This window comes from Orcinus orca, chromosome 1, assembly GCF_937001465.1.
Source record: "Orcinus orca chromosome 1, mOrcOrc1.1, whole genome shotgun sequence".
Taxonomy (NCBI): Eukaryota; Metazoa; Chordata; class Mammalia; order Artiodactyla; family Delphinidae; genus Orcinus; species Orcinus orca.
The window spans coordinates 168,609,637-168,625,371 of NC_064559.1; the positions used below are offsets into that span (position 1 = coordinate 168,609,637).

At 36.7% G+C, this 15,735-nt stretch overlaps 1 protein-coding gene across 2 annotated transcripts in view; it reads right to left on the minus strand.

The window, feature by feature from the left end:
• The window catches only part of SCP2 (sterol carrier protein 2), a 164,205-nt gene that overhangs the window by 141,052 nt on the left and 7,418 nt on the right, over nt 1-15,735 (minus strand). For both annotated transcript variants that reach the window (XM_012534485.3, XM_033435492.2), the window contains 4 exons: nt 11,063-11,120; nt 8,524-8,595; nt 5,664-5,795; nt 4,080-4,144 (listed from right to left, as the gene is read on the minus strand). In XM_012534485.3, the coding sequence (XP_012389939.2) occupies nt 4,080-4,144; nt 5,664-5,795; nt 8,524-8,595; nt 11,063-11,120 (327 nt within the window). The remainder of the gene's footprint in view (nt 1-4,079; nt 4,145-5,663; nt 5,796-8,523; nt 8,596-11,062; nt 11,121-15,735) is intronic.

Sequence of the window (15,735 nt, forward strand, 5' to 3'; positions counted from 1 at the left end):
ACTTGGATGCTAAATTTTTATCAGAAATATTTGATCCAGGTAGGCAGCCACATATATTTGTTTGTTGTGAACAGTATTCCCAGTGGAACAAGTATCCTTTTTAGTTCAAGGTAATAATTCTCTCTTGTATAAGAAATTATTACCTTTGTTTGCAGCATACCCATAAAAAGGGAAGTTAGGACACATGATCTGAAGGGAAAGACATAGGACAAAGATAGAAACCAAAACAGCAACGCAGGAGTGGTAAGTTAAGCCCTCTGCTATAGAGAGCCACCTAGGGGCCATAAACAGAAACAGCAAGTTATTTTTGTTACATTCAAATAGATTGTTCAATCACCTGATTTTTAAATTTAGGATTCTAAATACAAAATCTTAATAAATTCAGTTACAAATTGCTATAATTAATAAATGAATAAGGGAAGAAAAGAAGAAAAAGAGCAAGAAAAAAAAGAAGTGCAGATGTATACGGAAATAGGGGGGTAGTGAAATGCCAACAAAAGGATTTCATGTCAGAAAGAAATAAAAAGGAGGAAAAGACAAAGTATAAAAGAGAAATGGAGAAGAAACTCATAGTGAAAGAGAAGGGAAAAAATGATAGGTTCTCCAAGTACAGCAAAAAGTTTATTTGGATTAAAAGACCTGGTCTCAGTTGAATCATTAACTGCTAACTGGGTCCAATGTCACTGGATAATCACTTCACTCTGGGCTTCACAGACTCACTTTAGCTGTAAAATATCTTCAGGACCATCTCTAGCTAAAACATTGTCTAAGTTGCTTGCCTGCCCCAGGAATCTATCCTATAGAAATAATAGCTTGAGGAGGGTGGGAGGGGGAAAAAAAAAGAAAGAATGGCTGGAGAAAGTAAAGATATATGTACAAGAATGTTGACTGGAACACTGTAATAGCAAAAAAAAAGAACATGTAAAACTAAAATTAAACAACCTAATCAGAAGAGCAGAAGGGACTGACTGAAAACCCTACAGCCATGTAATGGGATACTAGGCAGCTGTTAAAAATAAGGAAGTATCAATATGTTCTAGCCAGGAAAGCTGTCCATTTGCCATGTGAAAAAGCAACATGTATAAAAGCATTAATCTTCTCCATGAACATATCAGTGTTTTTTAACATTCTGAACATGTATATGCATGTATATGTGTATGAATGCTTAGGTAGATATGTCTGTATAAACTTGGAAAAAAGAAAGGACATATAGATACATTGGTTACCTCTGAAGAACAAGATTAAACTGGCAAATAAGGACTTTTAATATATATGCTTTTTAAAATTATGGGACTATGGATGAATTTTACTATTTTATAGCTTTCAATAATTTTCTAATAAAAGTTATCAAGGTACCTACCATTAACTATGGAAGAAAAACATCTATTTTTCATGTGTCATAAATGTTAGGCACTTCTGTTAGGCAACACCTAATCATCTTACTTTGCATCTTCTCCAGCTGCCACCCTCCAATCCAGTTTTTCAAACTGTTCCCTGAACATACTATTTTTCACTCCAACATTCATGACTTGGCTTATGATGTTTTCTCCAACTCCCAGAAAGATCTTGTCTTCCCCGATCTTCAATTATCCTTACTTTATTTTTATCTTTATTTATTATATAGCCTGTAAGCCACAACTACTGAAGCCCATGCACCCTAGAGCCTGTGCACAGCAACTACTGAGCCCACGTGCAGCAACTACTGAAGCCCACATGCTCTAGGGCCTGCGTGCCACAATTACTGAGCCCACATGCTGCAACTACTGAAGCCTGTGTGCCTAGAGCCCGTGCTCCACAACAAAAGAGGCCACCACAATGAGAAGCCCATGCACCACAACAAAGAGTAGCCCCCACTCACTGCAAATAGAGAGAAAGCCCCAGCACAGCGCAGCCAAAACAAGAAGAGAGAAATAGATGGCAATACCATAATAGTAGGGGATTTTAATACTCCACTTTCATCAATAGATCATTCAAACAGAAAATCAATAAGGAAACATCAGCCTTAAACAAGATACCAGACCAGATGGACTTAACAGTCACTTGCAGAACATTCCATCCAAAAGCAACAGAATACACATTCTTCTCAAGTACACGTGGAATGTTCTCTAGGACAGATCATGTGCTAGGCCACAAACAAGTCAATAAATTTAAGATTGAAATCATAGAAAGTATCTTTTCCAACCACTGTGGTTTAAAATTAGAAAACAATTACAAGAAGAAAACTAAAAAATTCAAGTAAGTGGAGATTAAACAACATGCTACTGAACAACCAATATGTCAAAGAAGAAATCAAAAGAAAAATCATAAAATATCTTGAGACAAACGAAAATGGAAATACAGCATACCAAAACTTACGGGATACCACAAAAGCAGTTCTAAGACAGAAATTCATAACAATAAACACCCACATTAAGAACAAGAAAGATCTCAAATAAACAAACTAACTTTACACCTCAAGGAACTAGAAGAAGAAGAAGAACCTAAGCCTAATATTAGTAGAAGGAAGAAAATAACAAAGATTAGAGAGGAAATAAATGAAATCAAGATAAAAAGACTATAGAAAAGATCAATGAAACTAAGAGCTAATTTTCTGAAAAGATGAACAAAATGCCTACACCGTGTTTTCTCTCTCACCACTTCATTAATTCCAATTACACATTTATTATACCTTATCACACTATCCTCCATATAACATAACTTCCTGCCAATTTCCAATCTTTTCCCTCTCTATAGTGTATTCTAAATAATCACTTCTAGTCCAGTTTCACTAATTCTCTTTTAGTCATGTATAATCAGCTATCAAACCTATCTTTTGAATTTTTAATTTTAATTATTTCATTTTTCTTTTCTATAAATCCTATTTGGTTTTTTTTTCAATGCCTGTAATGTCCCTTTTTGCAGTTTCTTATACCCCTGAGGTATTTCCAAGCTTGCCTTTTATTTTTTAAAACATAGCAAGCATGCCTAAAACTAGATCCAATAAATCTCGTTTCTGAGGTCTGCAGAGATCACTTTTTACTGTTCCTTCTTTATCCTGGTCCTCAACTATGGTGCCTTGTTTCTTTAATGCTTGATTATCTTTAATTGCATGTCCTTCAAAGGTTAGTTGAAGAGCTCTCAAAGCCTTCTAGAAGGAAGATGCTTTCCTCCAAAAGAAAATTTGCAGTTGCTTCTGTTAAGTGTCATGGTTAACTGGAACCAACTTAAGACTCACTTCATGGTCTGATGTTTCTTTGACCACCCAGCTAAATGAGAATTTTGGCAGCAATCCCTGTGGTTTATTAATTCTCAGTGAAAGGTTTTCTGGTTATTTTTTTCTTCTCTTTTTTTTCTCCCTTGCTCTGCTCAGTGCCAAAGCAACTCTCCCTGTAATCTACTGAAAGTGGGGAAAAGAGGACATAGGGGAGGCGGGGTAGTTTTAATTTTGTGTTCACCCTTACCGAAAAGGTTTACCCCTAACCAGTTTAATGTGGAGAGTTGGTATTTAACTTCTGATCTTGGGGGGACCTGAGCTGTGACTACTTTCCTCTTCATCTAGGGGGCCATCAAAATTGAAGTTCACAGCTTCCTGATCAGCGAAGGCCTTCAAGGCAAAAGCAGCTTCAAATGCTGATCTTAATTTTCCGGCATTCACCAGCAATTCCTCTCTCGTTAGCTCTTCAGTGTCTTTAGGATATCTTGTTTCTATTCCATTCAAATATTTTAGTTGTCATTAGTAGGAGAAATGATTCAAACACCTGGCTTGCCATTACCACAAACAGAAGTCCCAAACCTTATTAACGCTCTCCAGTTTGTTGAACGGAAATAATTTTTGAATGAATGAATGAATGACTTTCAAATTAAACAGACATGTCACCCTCAGATTCAATCATCTAACCTGTCTGAACATCAGTTTCACAAAATAAAGGGGTTGAACAAAATTATCTCTATGATTCTTTATTGTCTAAAATAGCAGGATCTATTGCATATACATGCGATGTCACCTTTCAGCTTTTGCAGGCTCCATTTATGGTAGTCAGATGGGCAAAGTTTTCTCACAGTGTTACAACAATTCCAAGATAAGAATAAATGAGACTCACTGTTAATCCAAGGGATCCCTTTTCCATCTTCTCAAATCCAAGAGCCAAGACACAATCTGCCAGACCTTGAAAGAAAATGTAATTAGTTTGAAAAATTAAATTTCCAGACACCCAACAAAATATCATTAAATACTTCAATTTAACTAAGCATATCAGTTTATACAAAATGTAAAAATATGGTATAATCCTATAAAATTTTTAATAAGTGAAAAATTACAGAGAAAATTCTTATATGCTTCTAAATAAGAGGAAAAATTAATAAATTATATAATTCTTTCTTTGATTCTCAGTGTTAATAGGACTTTTGATTAATGTGGAAATATGTTCCAGTGAAGAACAAATATAAATAGCTAATTTTCAATTTTTAAACATTAAGTAAAATTTTAAAAAATTTTAAAGCAACTTGATGAAAATTTCAACAGAATTATTTTTGGAGAGAGGGGGCACCTAAAAATGATGTTAAAGTTCAACTAAACAGCAAAACAAGCAGAATTGCCAAAATTTTTCCTAAAAAAGAGGAAAAAAAAATAACAACATAGGGGGCACAGGGGATACTACTATTATCCAATAGTGAGACATTATAAAGCTCAAACAATTAAAACACCAAAGAGTAGAGCAATAATCAACAATCAATCAGAAGAAAGAACAGAGGGCCTAATAAAAGAGCCTAAATATTTGGAAATACAGACTATGATATATATCCGAGAGAACTGAAAATATATGATCACAAAAAAAATTGTACACAAGTGCTTACAGCAACATTATTCATAATAGCCAAAAAGTAGAAACAACTCAATGTCCATCAACATGTAAATGGATAAACAAAATGTGGTATATCCGTACAATGAATTATTAATTGGCCACAAAAAAGAATGAAGTACTGATACATGCTACAACATGGATGAACTGTGAAAATATTATGCTAAGTGAAAGAAGCCACAAAAGGCCATATATCATATGATTCCATTTATATAATGTTCAGAATAGGTAAATCCACAGAGACAGAAAGTAGATTAGTGGTTCCCAGGGGCTGTTGGGAGAGGGAAATGGGAAGTGACTGCTAATGGGTACCACTTTCTTTTTGGGGTGATAAAAATGTTCTAAGATTAGATAGTGGTGATAGTTGCATAAACCTGTGAATATACTAAAAAACACTGAATTGTAAACTTTAAAAGGGTGAATTTTATGCTATATAAAGCACCTCTCAATATAATTGTTTTTTGTTTGTTTTTTGTTTGTTTTTGTTTTTGTTTTTGTTTTTTGCGGTACGCGGGTCTCTCACTGTTGTGGCCTCTCCCGTTGCGGAGCACAGGCTCCAGACACACAGGCTCAGCGGCCGTGGCTCACAGGCCTAGCCGCTCTGCGACATGTGGGATCTTCCCGGACCGGAGCACGAACCCGTGTCCCCTGCATCAGCAGGAGGACTCTCAACCACTGCGCCACCAGGGAAGCCCTAATTGTTATTTTTTTTTAAAAGAAATACATTATAAAGCAATCCCTCTGATGGTCGTATGGAGAAATAATAAAAGGGGGGCAATAACTCCACATCTATTTAAGTTTACTAGACAAATAGGCACTTCTCACCACCCTGAATCAGTTGCCGGGCCATAAACAAAGCCGTTGAACCAGTAGAACAGTTATTGTTGACGTTGATTATAGGAATTCCAGTCAGTCCCAAACTGTGATAGATAGCCCTCTGCCCACAGGTAGAGTCACCTATATATTAAAAAAAAAAAAAAAAAATTTATATATGCAACATGAGAATTATGGAGCTGCAAAGCAACATAATACTACATTATGGGTTTTTCCAGTGTTTTGTCTTTGTCTAACATACAACATGGGCAGAACAATAAATATACTATTGACATCTTACTCAGAAACAGTTTTAGCATGAAGCATCATTTACTCTGCAAATATAAAAATTCTCAAAACACAGAATATATATGCACTTTCTTTACACAATACCGAGGTAGGAAAGTAGAGACATGACCAAGTAATAGCAAACAATTCAATCTGGCTAGGGCTACATGACAGGCAGCAATACTTCATGTATACTGTCAGATATAAATCTTTTAAAACTAAACCAATTGGGCTTCCCTGCTGGTGCAGTGGTTGAGAGTCTGCCTGCCGATGCAGGGGACACGGGTTCGTGTCCTGGTCAGGGAGGATCCCACGTGCCACGGAGCAGCTGGGCCCGTGAGCCATGGCCGCTGGGCCTGCCCGTCCGGAGCCTGTGCTCTGCAGCGGGAGAGGCCGCAATGGTGAGAGGCCCACGTACCGGAAAAAAAAAAACTAAACCAATTAATTAAAAGGCCATGATTTTTCTCTTCATGTAAAATTTTGTAACTTCAAAAAGTTAAAAGATTCTGCATGCCAGGGTATTCCAGAGGAATGTAATCCAAGTAAAAACACATTTGACTCCCTTTCCCAAGGAACATGTCCACCAAGGCAGACATGCTGGAGCAGTATGATGGAAACACCTGAAGATACAGACACTCCAGAAGTCTTCAGGGAAAACAGTAAGGTTCAGGACCTCCCTTTCATAAATACATTGTGCATCTCTTTGAACTAGTAAATTTCCCTTCAAGAATTCTCTTGATATCTTGAAATCTCAAAGAAATAATCACAGATATAAATAAAGATTCATCTACAGTAATGCTTACTATAGCCTTTTATAATAACTAGAAATTAGAAATAATTTAAAATGTCCAAGAATAGGGTGTCATTCCTACTGCTAAATAAACTGTAGTAAATCCCCAAGACTAGAATATCATGAGGTAATTTAAAATGCTGTAAAAAGACTGGGGACATTCTAAATGTCCATTAAAAGGGGATAGATTAAATAAATCATGATATATCTATTCAATGGAACACTATGCTATCATTAAAAGAGACCAAGAAAGCTTCTTATGAAACAATTTGGAATAGTCACCAAGAACTACTAAGTTAAAAAGAGCAAAATATAGGGACTTCCCTGGTGGTCTAGTGGTTAAGACTCCACGCTCCCAATGCAGGGGGGCCTGGGTTCAATCCCTGGTCAGGGAACTAGACCCTGCATGCTGCAACTAAAAGATCCCGCACGCCACAACTAAGATCCTGCACACGGCAACTAAGACCCAGTGCATCCAAATAAATAAGTAAATAACTTTTTTAAAAAAGCAAAATACAAAATAATGTGTATATTATCCTACCATGTGTGTAACAAAAGAAAGGGGGAGGGGGTATTTATACACCCACACATACTTATTTTTATATGGATAAATTACCTATGAAAAGATACACTAGAAATTAGTGAAATTGCACTACTATACATAAAACAGATAAGCAACATGGATTTACTGTATAACACAGGGAACAATATTCAATGTCTTATAATAACCTATAATGGAAAATAATCTGAAAAAATATATATATAACTGAATCACTTTCCTGTACACCTGAAACTAACACAATATTATAAATCAAATATACTTCAATAAAAAAAAGAAATTAGTAAAATTGGTTGTCTAAGGAAAGGGAATCAAGAGACAGGGAGACAGGAATAAGAGTGAGACTTTCCACTACATAAACATCTACCTTTTGTATTTTTTTTTTTTGCGGTACGCAGGCCTCTCACTGTTGTGGCCTCTCCCGTTGCGGAGCACAGGCTCCGGACGCGCAGGCTCAGCAGCCATGGCTCACGGGCCCAGCCGCTCCGCGGCATGTGGGATCTTCCCGGACCAGGGCACGAACCCATGTCCCCTGCATCGGCAGGCGGACTCTCAACCACTGCACCACCAGGGAAGCCCTACCTTTGTTATTTTTGTACCGTGTAAATGTTTAATCTATTCCAGAAAAAAGAAATTTGAAAAATATTAATGATGAAATGAAAGAAGACTGAATCACATGGGAAATATTGAATACAATAAAATGAGAAAAGCAGGTTACCAAAAAGTATGTAACTAGGACCTAAATTGAAGAGAAAATTATGTGCGCATACGTATTCACACATATTCATACTCACTGAAGGACCTACACCAAAAAAGTAATGGTAATAATCTCTGGATAATGAGATTACAGGTGACTTATTTTTTCTTGCGCTTTTCTGTGTTTCCTTTTTTTAATTACAATAGTATATATCATTTTTCTAATTAGAAAAAAATCTTAATGTTATTAGATACAAAAAATCAATAAATACAAATTTTAAGACAACAAAGAAAAAAGATAAAAAGTGTTTTAATTTAATAAAAAGTGTACTGTTTTGGCAGTACAATAATGGCAAAATATATATATATATATATATATATATATATATATACACTAAACTAGGCTGACACATAAGGGAAATCTAGAAATGATGAGAATAAGACCCTGAACTCTGAGTTTTGAGGGTTAAAATTCAGAAATTCCTCTGCATTGTTTATGTAGTTGCTGTAATTTTTAGAATATATAGTTTACTACGTACCATAAACATAGCCAATACATGCCTGTTCTACTGCAGAATAAGGGATCTGTGCATCCGCTAAAGCCTTCTGGCCTATAAAAACAAAAAAAAATTATCACATAGCACTTTGAGTAAAAATAAGTTTAGAGTTTTCCCAGAGTAAATCTACCTCTAGTTAGTCTATGTTCAATTCAAATGACAAATCCTTCATCAAATCATCTCAGACTTTCAGAAGTTATCTTACCTTTCAAAAGTTATCATTTCTTCCTCTAAGCTATTGTAACACTTTTTCATACCGCCTTTTTGATATTTAACATTTCCTATTCTAACTGTACACCTAACTATAAATATCAATATATTAAATCCCAATAGTCTTAAAGCTCCTTAATGTCGAGGTGTGTTATTCATCTCTGTGGCTCTATCGTACATCTAGAGGACAAAATAGGATAGAATGTTATTGTTGAGCAGGAGTGTGGGAGCACTCATATGGTCATCTTACAAAGCCAGGATCAAGAGATGACCCTGTCTATGGAACAAGAAATGAAGCTTTAAGGATGCTATCCAAAGGTACAGAAATGACCAATGGAGGAACTGATAAAAATTATGAAAATAAACTACGAAAAGGAGAGTGGAACTTAGAGATAAGATGTAACCTAAATCCTCATCTACCATAGTGAGAAGCAAACAGATGTCTAAAACTGATAAGTCAAAAACTGGAATAAGTGTGGTGGAACAAATATTTAGAGATATGGAGATAACCACCAGAAGAACTAAAGCCAAAACCGTTAAAAGAAGTTGCCCGCTGGGGAAGGGGCCTGGGAAGCATAAGCCATCTGTGTGTGTGTGTGTGTTTTAACCATATGAATGTATTACTTGGAAGTTTTTTTTAACTTAAGAAGATATATGATTGATTATGGGATTGGTTTAGTCACACTAGTTATCTTTTCCCACTTAATGTATGAGCAAAACAATTAATGTTTTACTTATAATAATGTTGATGAGATTATGTTTAAAAGAGCATTCTCATATGCTGCCACTGAAACTAATAATATAAACAGTCTGAAAAATAATCTGACGAGAGTCTTAAAACTGTTTATGTTCATTGTTCCAGTGAGTCTACTTCTAGGCTTTGTCCTCAACAATAACTAGAGGTGAGAACAAATATTTGTGTTCAGCAAGAAATTTACTATAATTCTTCTAAAATATCAAAAAGTTGTGAAGCAAATATCCAACAAAAATTATGGCATAAATATATAATGAAATATGCAAAAATTAATTTTTTCCAGTTTTAAGTGGAGAAATCTTTATAATAATAAGTTTTAAAAATCAGGATACAAAACTACATATAGAATATGATCCCAGATAGCCGCAGAAAAAGAAAATTAAAATAGAATACACCAAGGGAATGTAAACTGATACAGCCACTATGGAGAACAGTATGGAGGTTCCTTAAAAAACTAAAAATAGAATTACCACATGACCCAGCAATCCCACTACTGGGCACATACCCAGAGAAAACCACAATTCAAAAGGGCACATGCACCTCAGTGTTCATTGCAGCACTATTTACAATAGCCAGGTCATGGAAGCAACCTAAATGCCCATCGACAGACAAATGGATAAAGAATATGTGGTACATATATACAATGGAATATTACTCAGCCATAAAAAGGAACAAAATTGGGTCATTCGTTGACACGTGGATGGATCTAGAGACTGTCATACAGAGTGAAGTAAGTCAGAAAGAGAAAAACAAATATTTTATATTAATGCATATATGTGGAACCTAGAAAAATGGTACAGATGAACCGGTTTGCAGAGCAGAAATTGAGACACAGATGTGGAGAACAAACGTGTGGACACCAAGGAGGAAAGCAGCGGGGGGTGGGGGTGGGGGTGTGATGAATTGGGAGATTGGGATTGACATGTAAACACTGATGTGTATAAAATTGATGACTAATAAGAACCTGCTGTATAAAAAAATAAATAAAATTAAATTTAAAAATTTAAAAAAACAGAAAACCAATTTAGAAAAATTAAAAAATAAAACATTAAATGAACAGTGTCTACCCGGAAAATCAACATCAGTTAATCAAATTTCATGAACTTTCCTTTTGGGGGCAGAGATTTCTGATTCCCTGTATAGTAATATCTAAATACTGAGTTGAATGATGGAGTTGAAATGAAACCTAATTTATGAACACTGAGTGCACTAGGTACTTGTAGAGACAAGCAGTGTCTAATTAAAAAACACAGTAACCCTTTTTGGGTTGCTGGCAGCAAGCTGGCAAGAATAGGAGGAAGGGTAAGGCTTCCTAGGAGGAGGACTGTACCTGAACAACTTCATGGGACCACCGAGCTCCCAAGGTCTCCATGAGTGGGAAGCCTGTATTCCCCAGCACTCCCTTAAACAGCTGATACCTAAGCTTAGACTGCTTGGCCTTGAACTTAAAACATCTCCTTTGACCCAGCTTCCTGTTAAGGTTGCAAGGCTGCTCCACGATCAAGACAGACCACACAATAAACTACAACGTTCAAGGATCTGAATGTTCTATATTACCTGCTTCCTTTGCCAAGTCAGGGTAGTCTCTTGAATTCTCAACTCCAGGCTTTGTGAACTAGAAATACAGGAGATAATAAATAGAAACAAGTATAGTTAGATTTTTTCACAACAGAGAACTGCAGAAATTCATTCGTCTATTCATTTAAACAAAAACATATTGAGCACCTATCATGTTTCTGGACTCTGATAATAAATAATATACAGTTCGTACCCTCCAGGAGCTTAGCATCTAATGGAAAACAGGCAATTACACCACAGTGTCATAAGTACAGAATGATTTGGGAGAGACAATTACCCAGCTTTGGAGGACTAGAAAGGCTTCCCAGAGGAACTGACATTTAAATTAAGTCTTTAAGGATGAGTAGGAATTAGCCAAGTGAAAGAAAAGGAAATTCTAGAGCAAAGGCCTGGAAATGACAGAATATAACAGTTTTACATGCAAACAATTTTATATTGCAGAGGCTGAAACATGATTTGAAATGGCAAGTGATAAGGACAGAAAAATGACTGAGGACCAAACGATGATAATTACTAATATTTATTGGGCACTTACTGTTGTTACTCACTGTACTAAGAACTTCACATGTATTAACTTGTTTAATCCTCACAACAGCCCTCAGAGGTAGGTACTACTCTTATCACCATTTTAAGATAAGAAAACAAGGGCAGAGATTAAGTCACTTGCCCAAGGATACACTGCTAATAATTAGTGGAGCTGAAACTTCAACCTGGTTCTAGAGCCAATTCACAGGTGACCTTATATGCCCTCCTATGACACCTGGGCTTTATCCTGAAGACAGTGGATTTAAAAAAAAAAAAAAAAAGACTGAAATAAACAATGAGATACACCACAACACCAAACACTGACAGGATGTGGAGCAGCAGGAAATCTCATTCATTGCTGGTGGAATACAAAATGGTACAGGCACTGTGGAAGACAGTTCGGCAGTTTCTTACAAAACTAAACATCCTCTTAACATATGATCCAGCAGTTGTGCTCCTTGGTATTTACCAAATGAGTTTAAAACTTATGTTGACACAAAAACCTGCACATGGATATTTACAGTAGCTTTATTTATTTATTATTGTTTAAATTTATTTATTTATTTATTTTTGGTTGCACTGGGTCTTCATTGCTGCACGTGGGCTTTCTCTAGTTGTGGCAAGCAGGGGCTACTCTTCCTTGCGGTGCATGGGCTTCTCATTGCGGTGGCTTGCCCTTGTTGTGCAGCACAGCCTCTAGGCGCGCAGGCTTCAGTAGTTGTGGCATGCGGGCTCAGTAGTTGTGCCTTGCAGGCTCTAGAGCACAGGCTCAGTAGTTGAGGTGCATGGGCTTAGTTACTCCACGGCATGTGGAATCTTCCCAGACCAGGGCTCGAACCCGTGTCCCCTGCATTGGCAGGCGGATTCTTAACCACTGCGCCGCCAGGGAAGCCCTATAGTAGCTTTATTTATAATTGCCAAATTTGGAAGCAACCAAGATGTCTTTAGCAGGTGAAAGGTTAAATAAACTGTAGTAAAACCAGACAATGGAATATTATTCAGCACTAAAAAGATATGAGCTACCAAACCACAGAAAGACATGGAGGAATTTTAAATGTATATTACTAAGTGAAGAAGCCAATCTGAAATGGCTACATATTGTATGATTCCAACTACATGACATTCTGGAAAAGACAAAACTATGGAGACAGTAAAAAAAAAATTAGTTGTTGTCAGGGACTGGGGGAAGGGAGGGATGAAGAGGCAGAGCAAGAGGATTTCAGGGCAGTGAAACTATTCTGTATGATGATGTAATGTATACGTGTCACCACATATGTATCTAAACCCATAGAATATACAACACCAAGAGTGAACCCTAATGTAAACTATGGACTTTGGGTGATAATGATGTGTCAATGCAGGTTCACTGACTATAACATATGTGCCACTCTAATGCTGATCATTGATAGTGGGCAAGGCTTTCCGGCAGGGTCGGGGGCAGTGAGCATGTAGGAACCCTCTGTACTTTCTGCTCAATTTTGCTGTGAACCTAAAACTGCTTTGAAAAATAAAGCCCTACTTTAAAAAGAGAGAGAGAGAGAGTCTGGGCCGAGAAGACGTGCACGTTAGATCATTCTAAATGCAATGTTGAGAAATGAATGAACAGAGCAAGGCTGGAGGCAGTGAGACCAAATGGCATAATTCTGAAATAGCCCAAGTGAGAGTTAACTAAGATAGCAGCAGAAAGAATGGAAAGAAGCAAAGAGACTTGAGAAACATAAGTGAAGTAAAATCTACCAAATACAGTGATCAATTAGATAAGATGGAGTGGTCTGCTAGTCAGAGGTTGTGCTAACGAGAAATGGCTTTCAAAAATTTTTAACTGCAAACCACGATAACATACATGACCCAGTAGACACACAGTGAAGCAAAATTTTCATGAAATACTTATCCTTGTTATATTGATACAGTATTTTTGATTCTATTTCAATTTTTTTAATGCTAGAGGCAACCTTCTAAACAGACGTCACTGCCGCTGCAATGGATCACAAAACCCAGTTTGAAACACTGTATAGATACTAGACTTAAATACCACACTTTATTACACAGTGCCAAAATACATCTGTTGAACTGAACCAAAACAAAACGTTTAACATTTGTTCCTATCTCTTACCCACCCCAATTCTTCATAACTTCTGAATTAGGGAATCCTTCATAATTCCCTAATTCAGCAGCCCCAAATTACCTATTTCGCCTGTAGTTACTCTTCAGTTCACTAATTACAATCAGAGCATGTAGTATAGAGAGCACTTACTGTAAGGAGAGAGGACTGTGCTACTAGGCTCCACCAAGTAATACCTATTAATAACCACATTATCATCCAGGTAGTGAAATGACTGCACTTTCTCATTTCTTACTGAAATCAAGGCAGTTTTTAAAAGATTAGTCAAGCAAATAAACACATACAACATTACTCCTTCAAAATGAAAAGCATGTTTAGGTGGAAACTACCAAATGTCCATTAACAATAAATTGAATATATTATGGAATGTTCACACAATGGACTATGTTACCTCAATGAGAATGAACAATCTATAACTACACATAAAATTAAGGATGAATCCCAGAGACATAATGTTGAATGAAAAAGCCAAAACTAATCTATGATTATTAAAGGTCAGAAGTCAGGATAATGGTAACCCTTTGCAGGCAAGGAGTCAGTGACTGGAAGAAGGCACAGAGTAATTTCTGAGGTGCTGGTAATGTTCTGTTTACATTTGCTTTTTAGTTTTTATTTTTTTAATATAAAATAAAAATAAAAACCTACCTCAAGGCCTATAATAAAAACAGCAATCTTGTTCCACTACTCTCCACCCACTAGTCTTACTTGCTCCCAAGACATCCATTTTCAGTTCTTTTAGATATTTCTTCTTTTATAAAATGCCATGTTTGTAAATATTCTTATACTATTATTTCTTTATCAGTGTAAGAAATTATATCATAGTCTCTAATAAGGGCCAATGAGAATTAGGTCTCTCAGGCCACTTCACATATACATTTACAGTTCCCCCATCCTCCTTATACAGTTGAATCACAATTTTTTTTATTAAATCAGTATGTAGTGCTTACCTTATAAAGTTAATGTTTCTTAGTATTGGGCTAGGTTGTATACTATGATTACATGTGCTTTATTGTACAATTTTGTTTTGCTTTGTTTTTCCTGGAGTTAACTGCCTCATTTTTAAAGTTTTAACCTTTTTATTGTAAATAACAGAGATACAGAAAACCACACACACACACACACACACACACACACACACACACACACACACATCTCCTAATGAATTATTTTAAGGCAAACACTCTTGTAACCATTGACAAAGATTCTCTCCTTTACCAAATTCTAGCCAAGCTCCTCTGAGTCCTCTTCTCTACTAGGTCCCAACCTTGGCCTAAAAACTTAAACACTAACGTAGTTTTTATGAGTTCTAACTTGCTCAAGGCCAGGTCCCTAGGAGGACCCTAGCCCCACTTAAAGCACCTGCCTGAGAAAACTCAAGGCTGTCAAAAGAATTTACTGCTTCTTCCAGCCAACACCTGAATACAGGGCTCGTCTCCCAGTCTCTGTGGGAGGGTAGGAGCCTAAGCTTGGGTAAGCACCAGTTAGCAAATCCAGATGGGTTTCATGTGAACTAGCCTCCCCTCTCCCCACTTTATGTAAGTTTTCACTTCCCTGACCCTACAGCTGGCCCTCTGCATCCGCGGGTTCTGCATTCACAGATACAGAGGGCCAACTAAGGGGACTGAGTGTCCATGGATCCTGGTATCCAAGAGAGATCCTGGAACCAATCCCCCAGGGATACCAAGGGACTACTGTATTGTGTCCCTACTCATCACCCTCCCTATTCCCTTATTATCCCTTTAAAATACCCAGTCACATCTGTATAAAGTTAGTTCAGTTCACACTGGACTTTTTCCCTTTTGCAATAGCATATTACTAATTAAAATCTGTCCTAACACTTTACCTAGTGTCTACCTTTATCTTTGACACCAACCACCCAGACTAAAAAATTGAACCCTGCCTGCCCCTCCACAAACTCCTCTAAGCACTCTGTTCCAATCTCAACCCCGCTCCACCCCCAAAGTAATTATTATCCTGATTCTTACAATAATCACTTCCTTTTAGT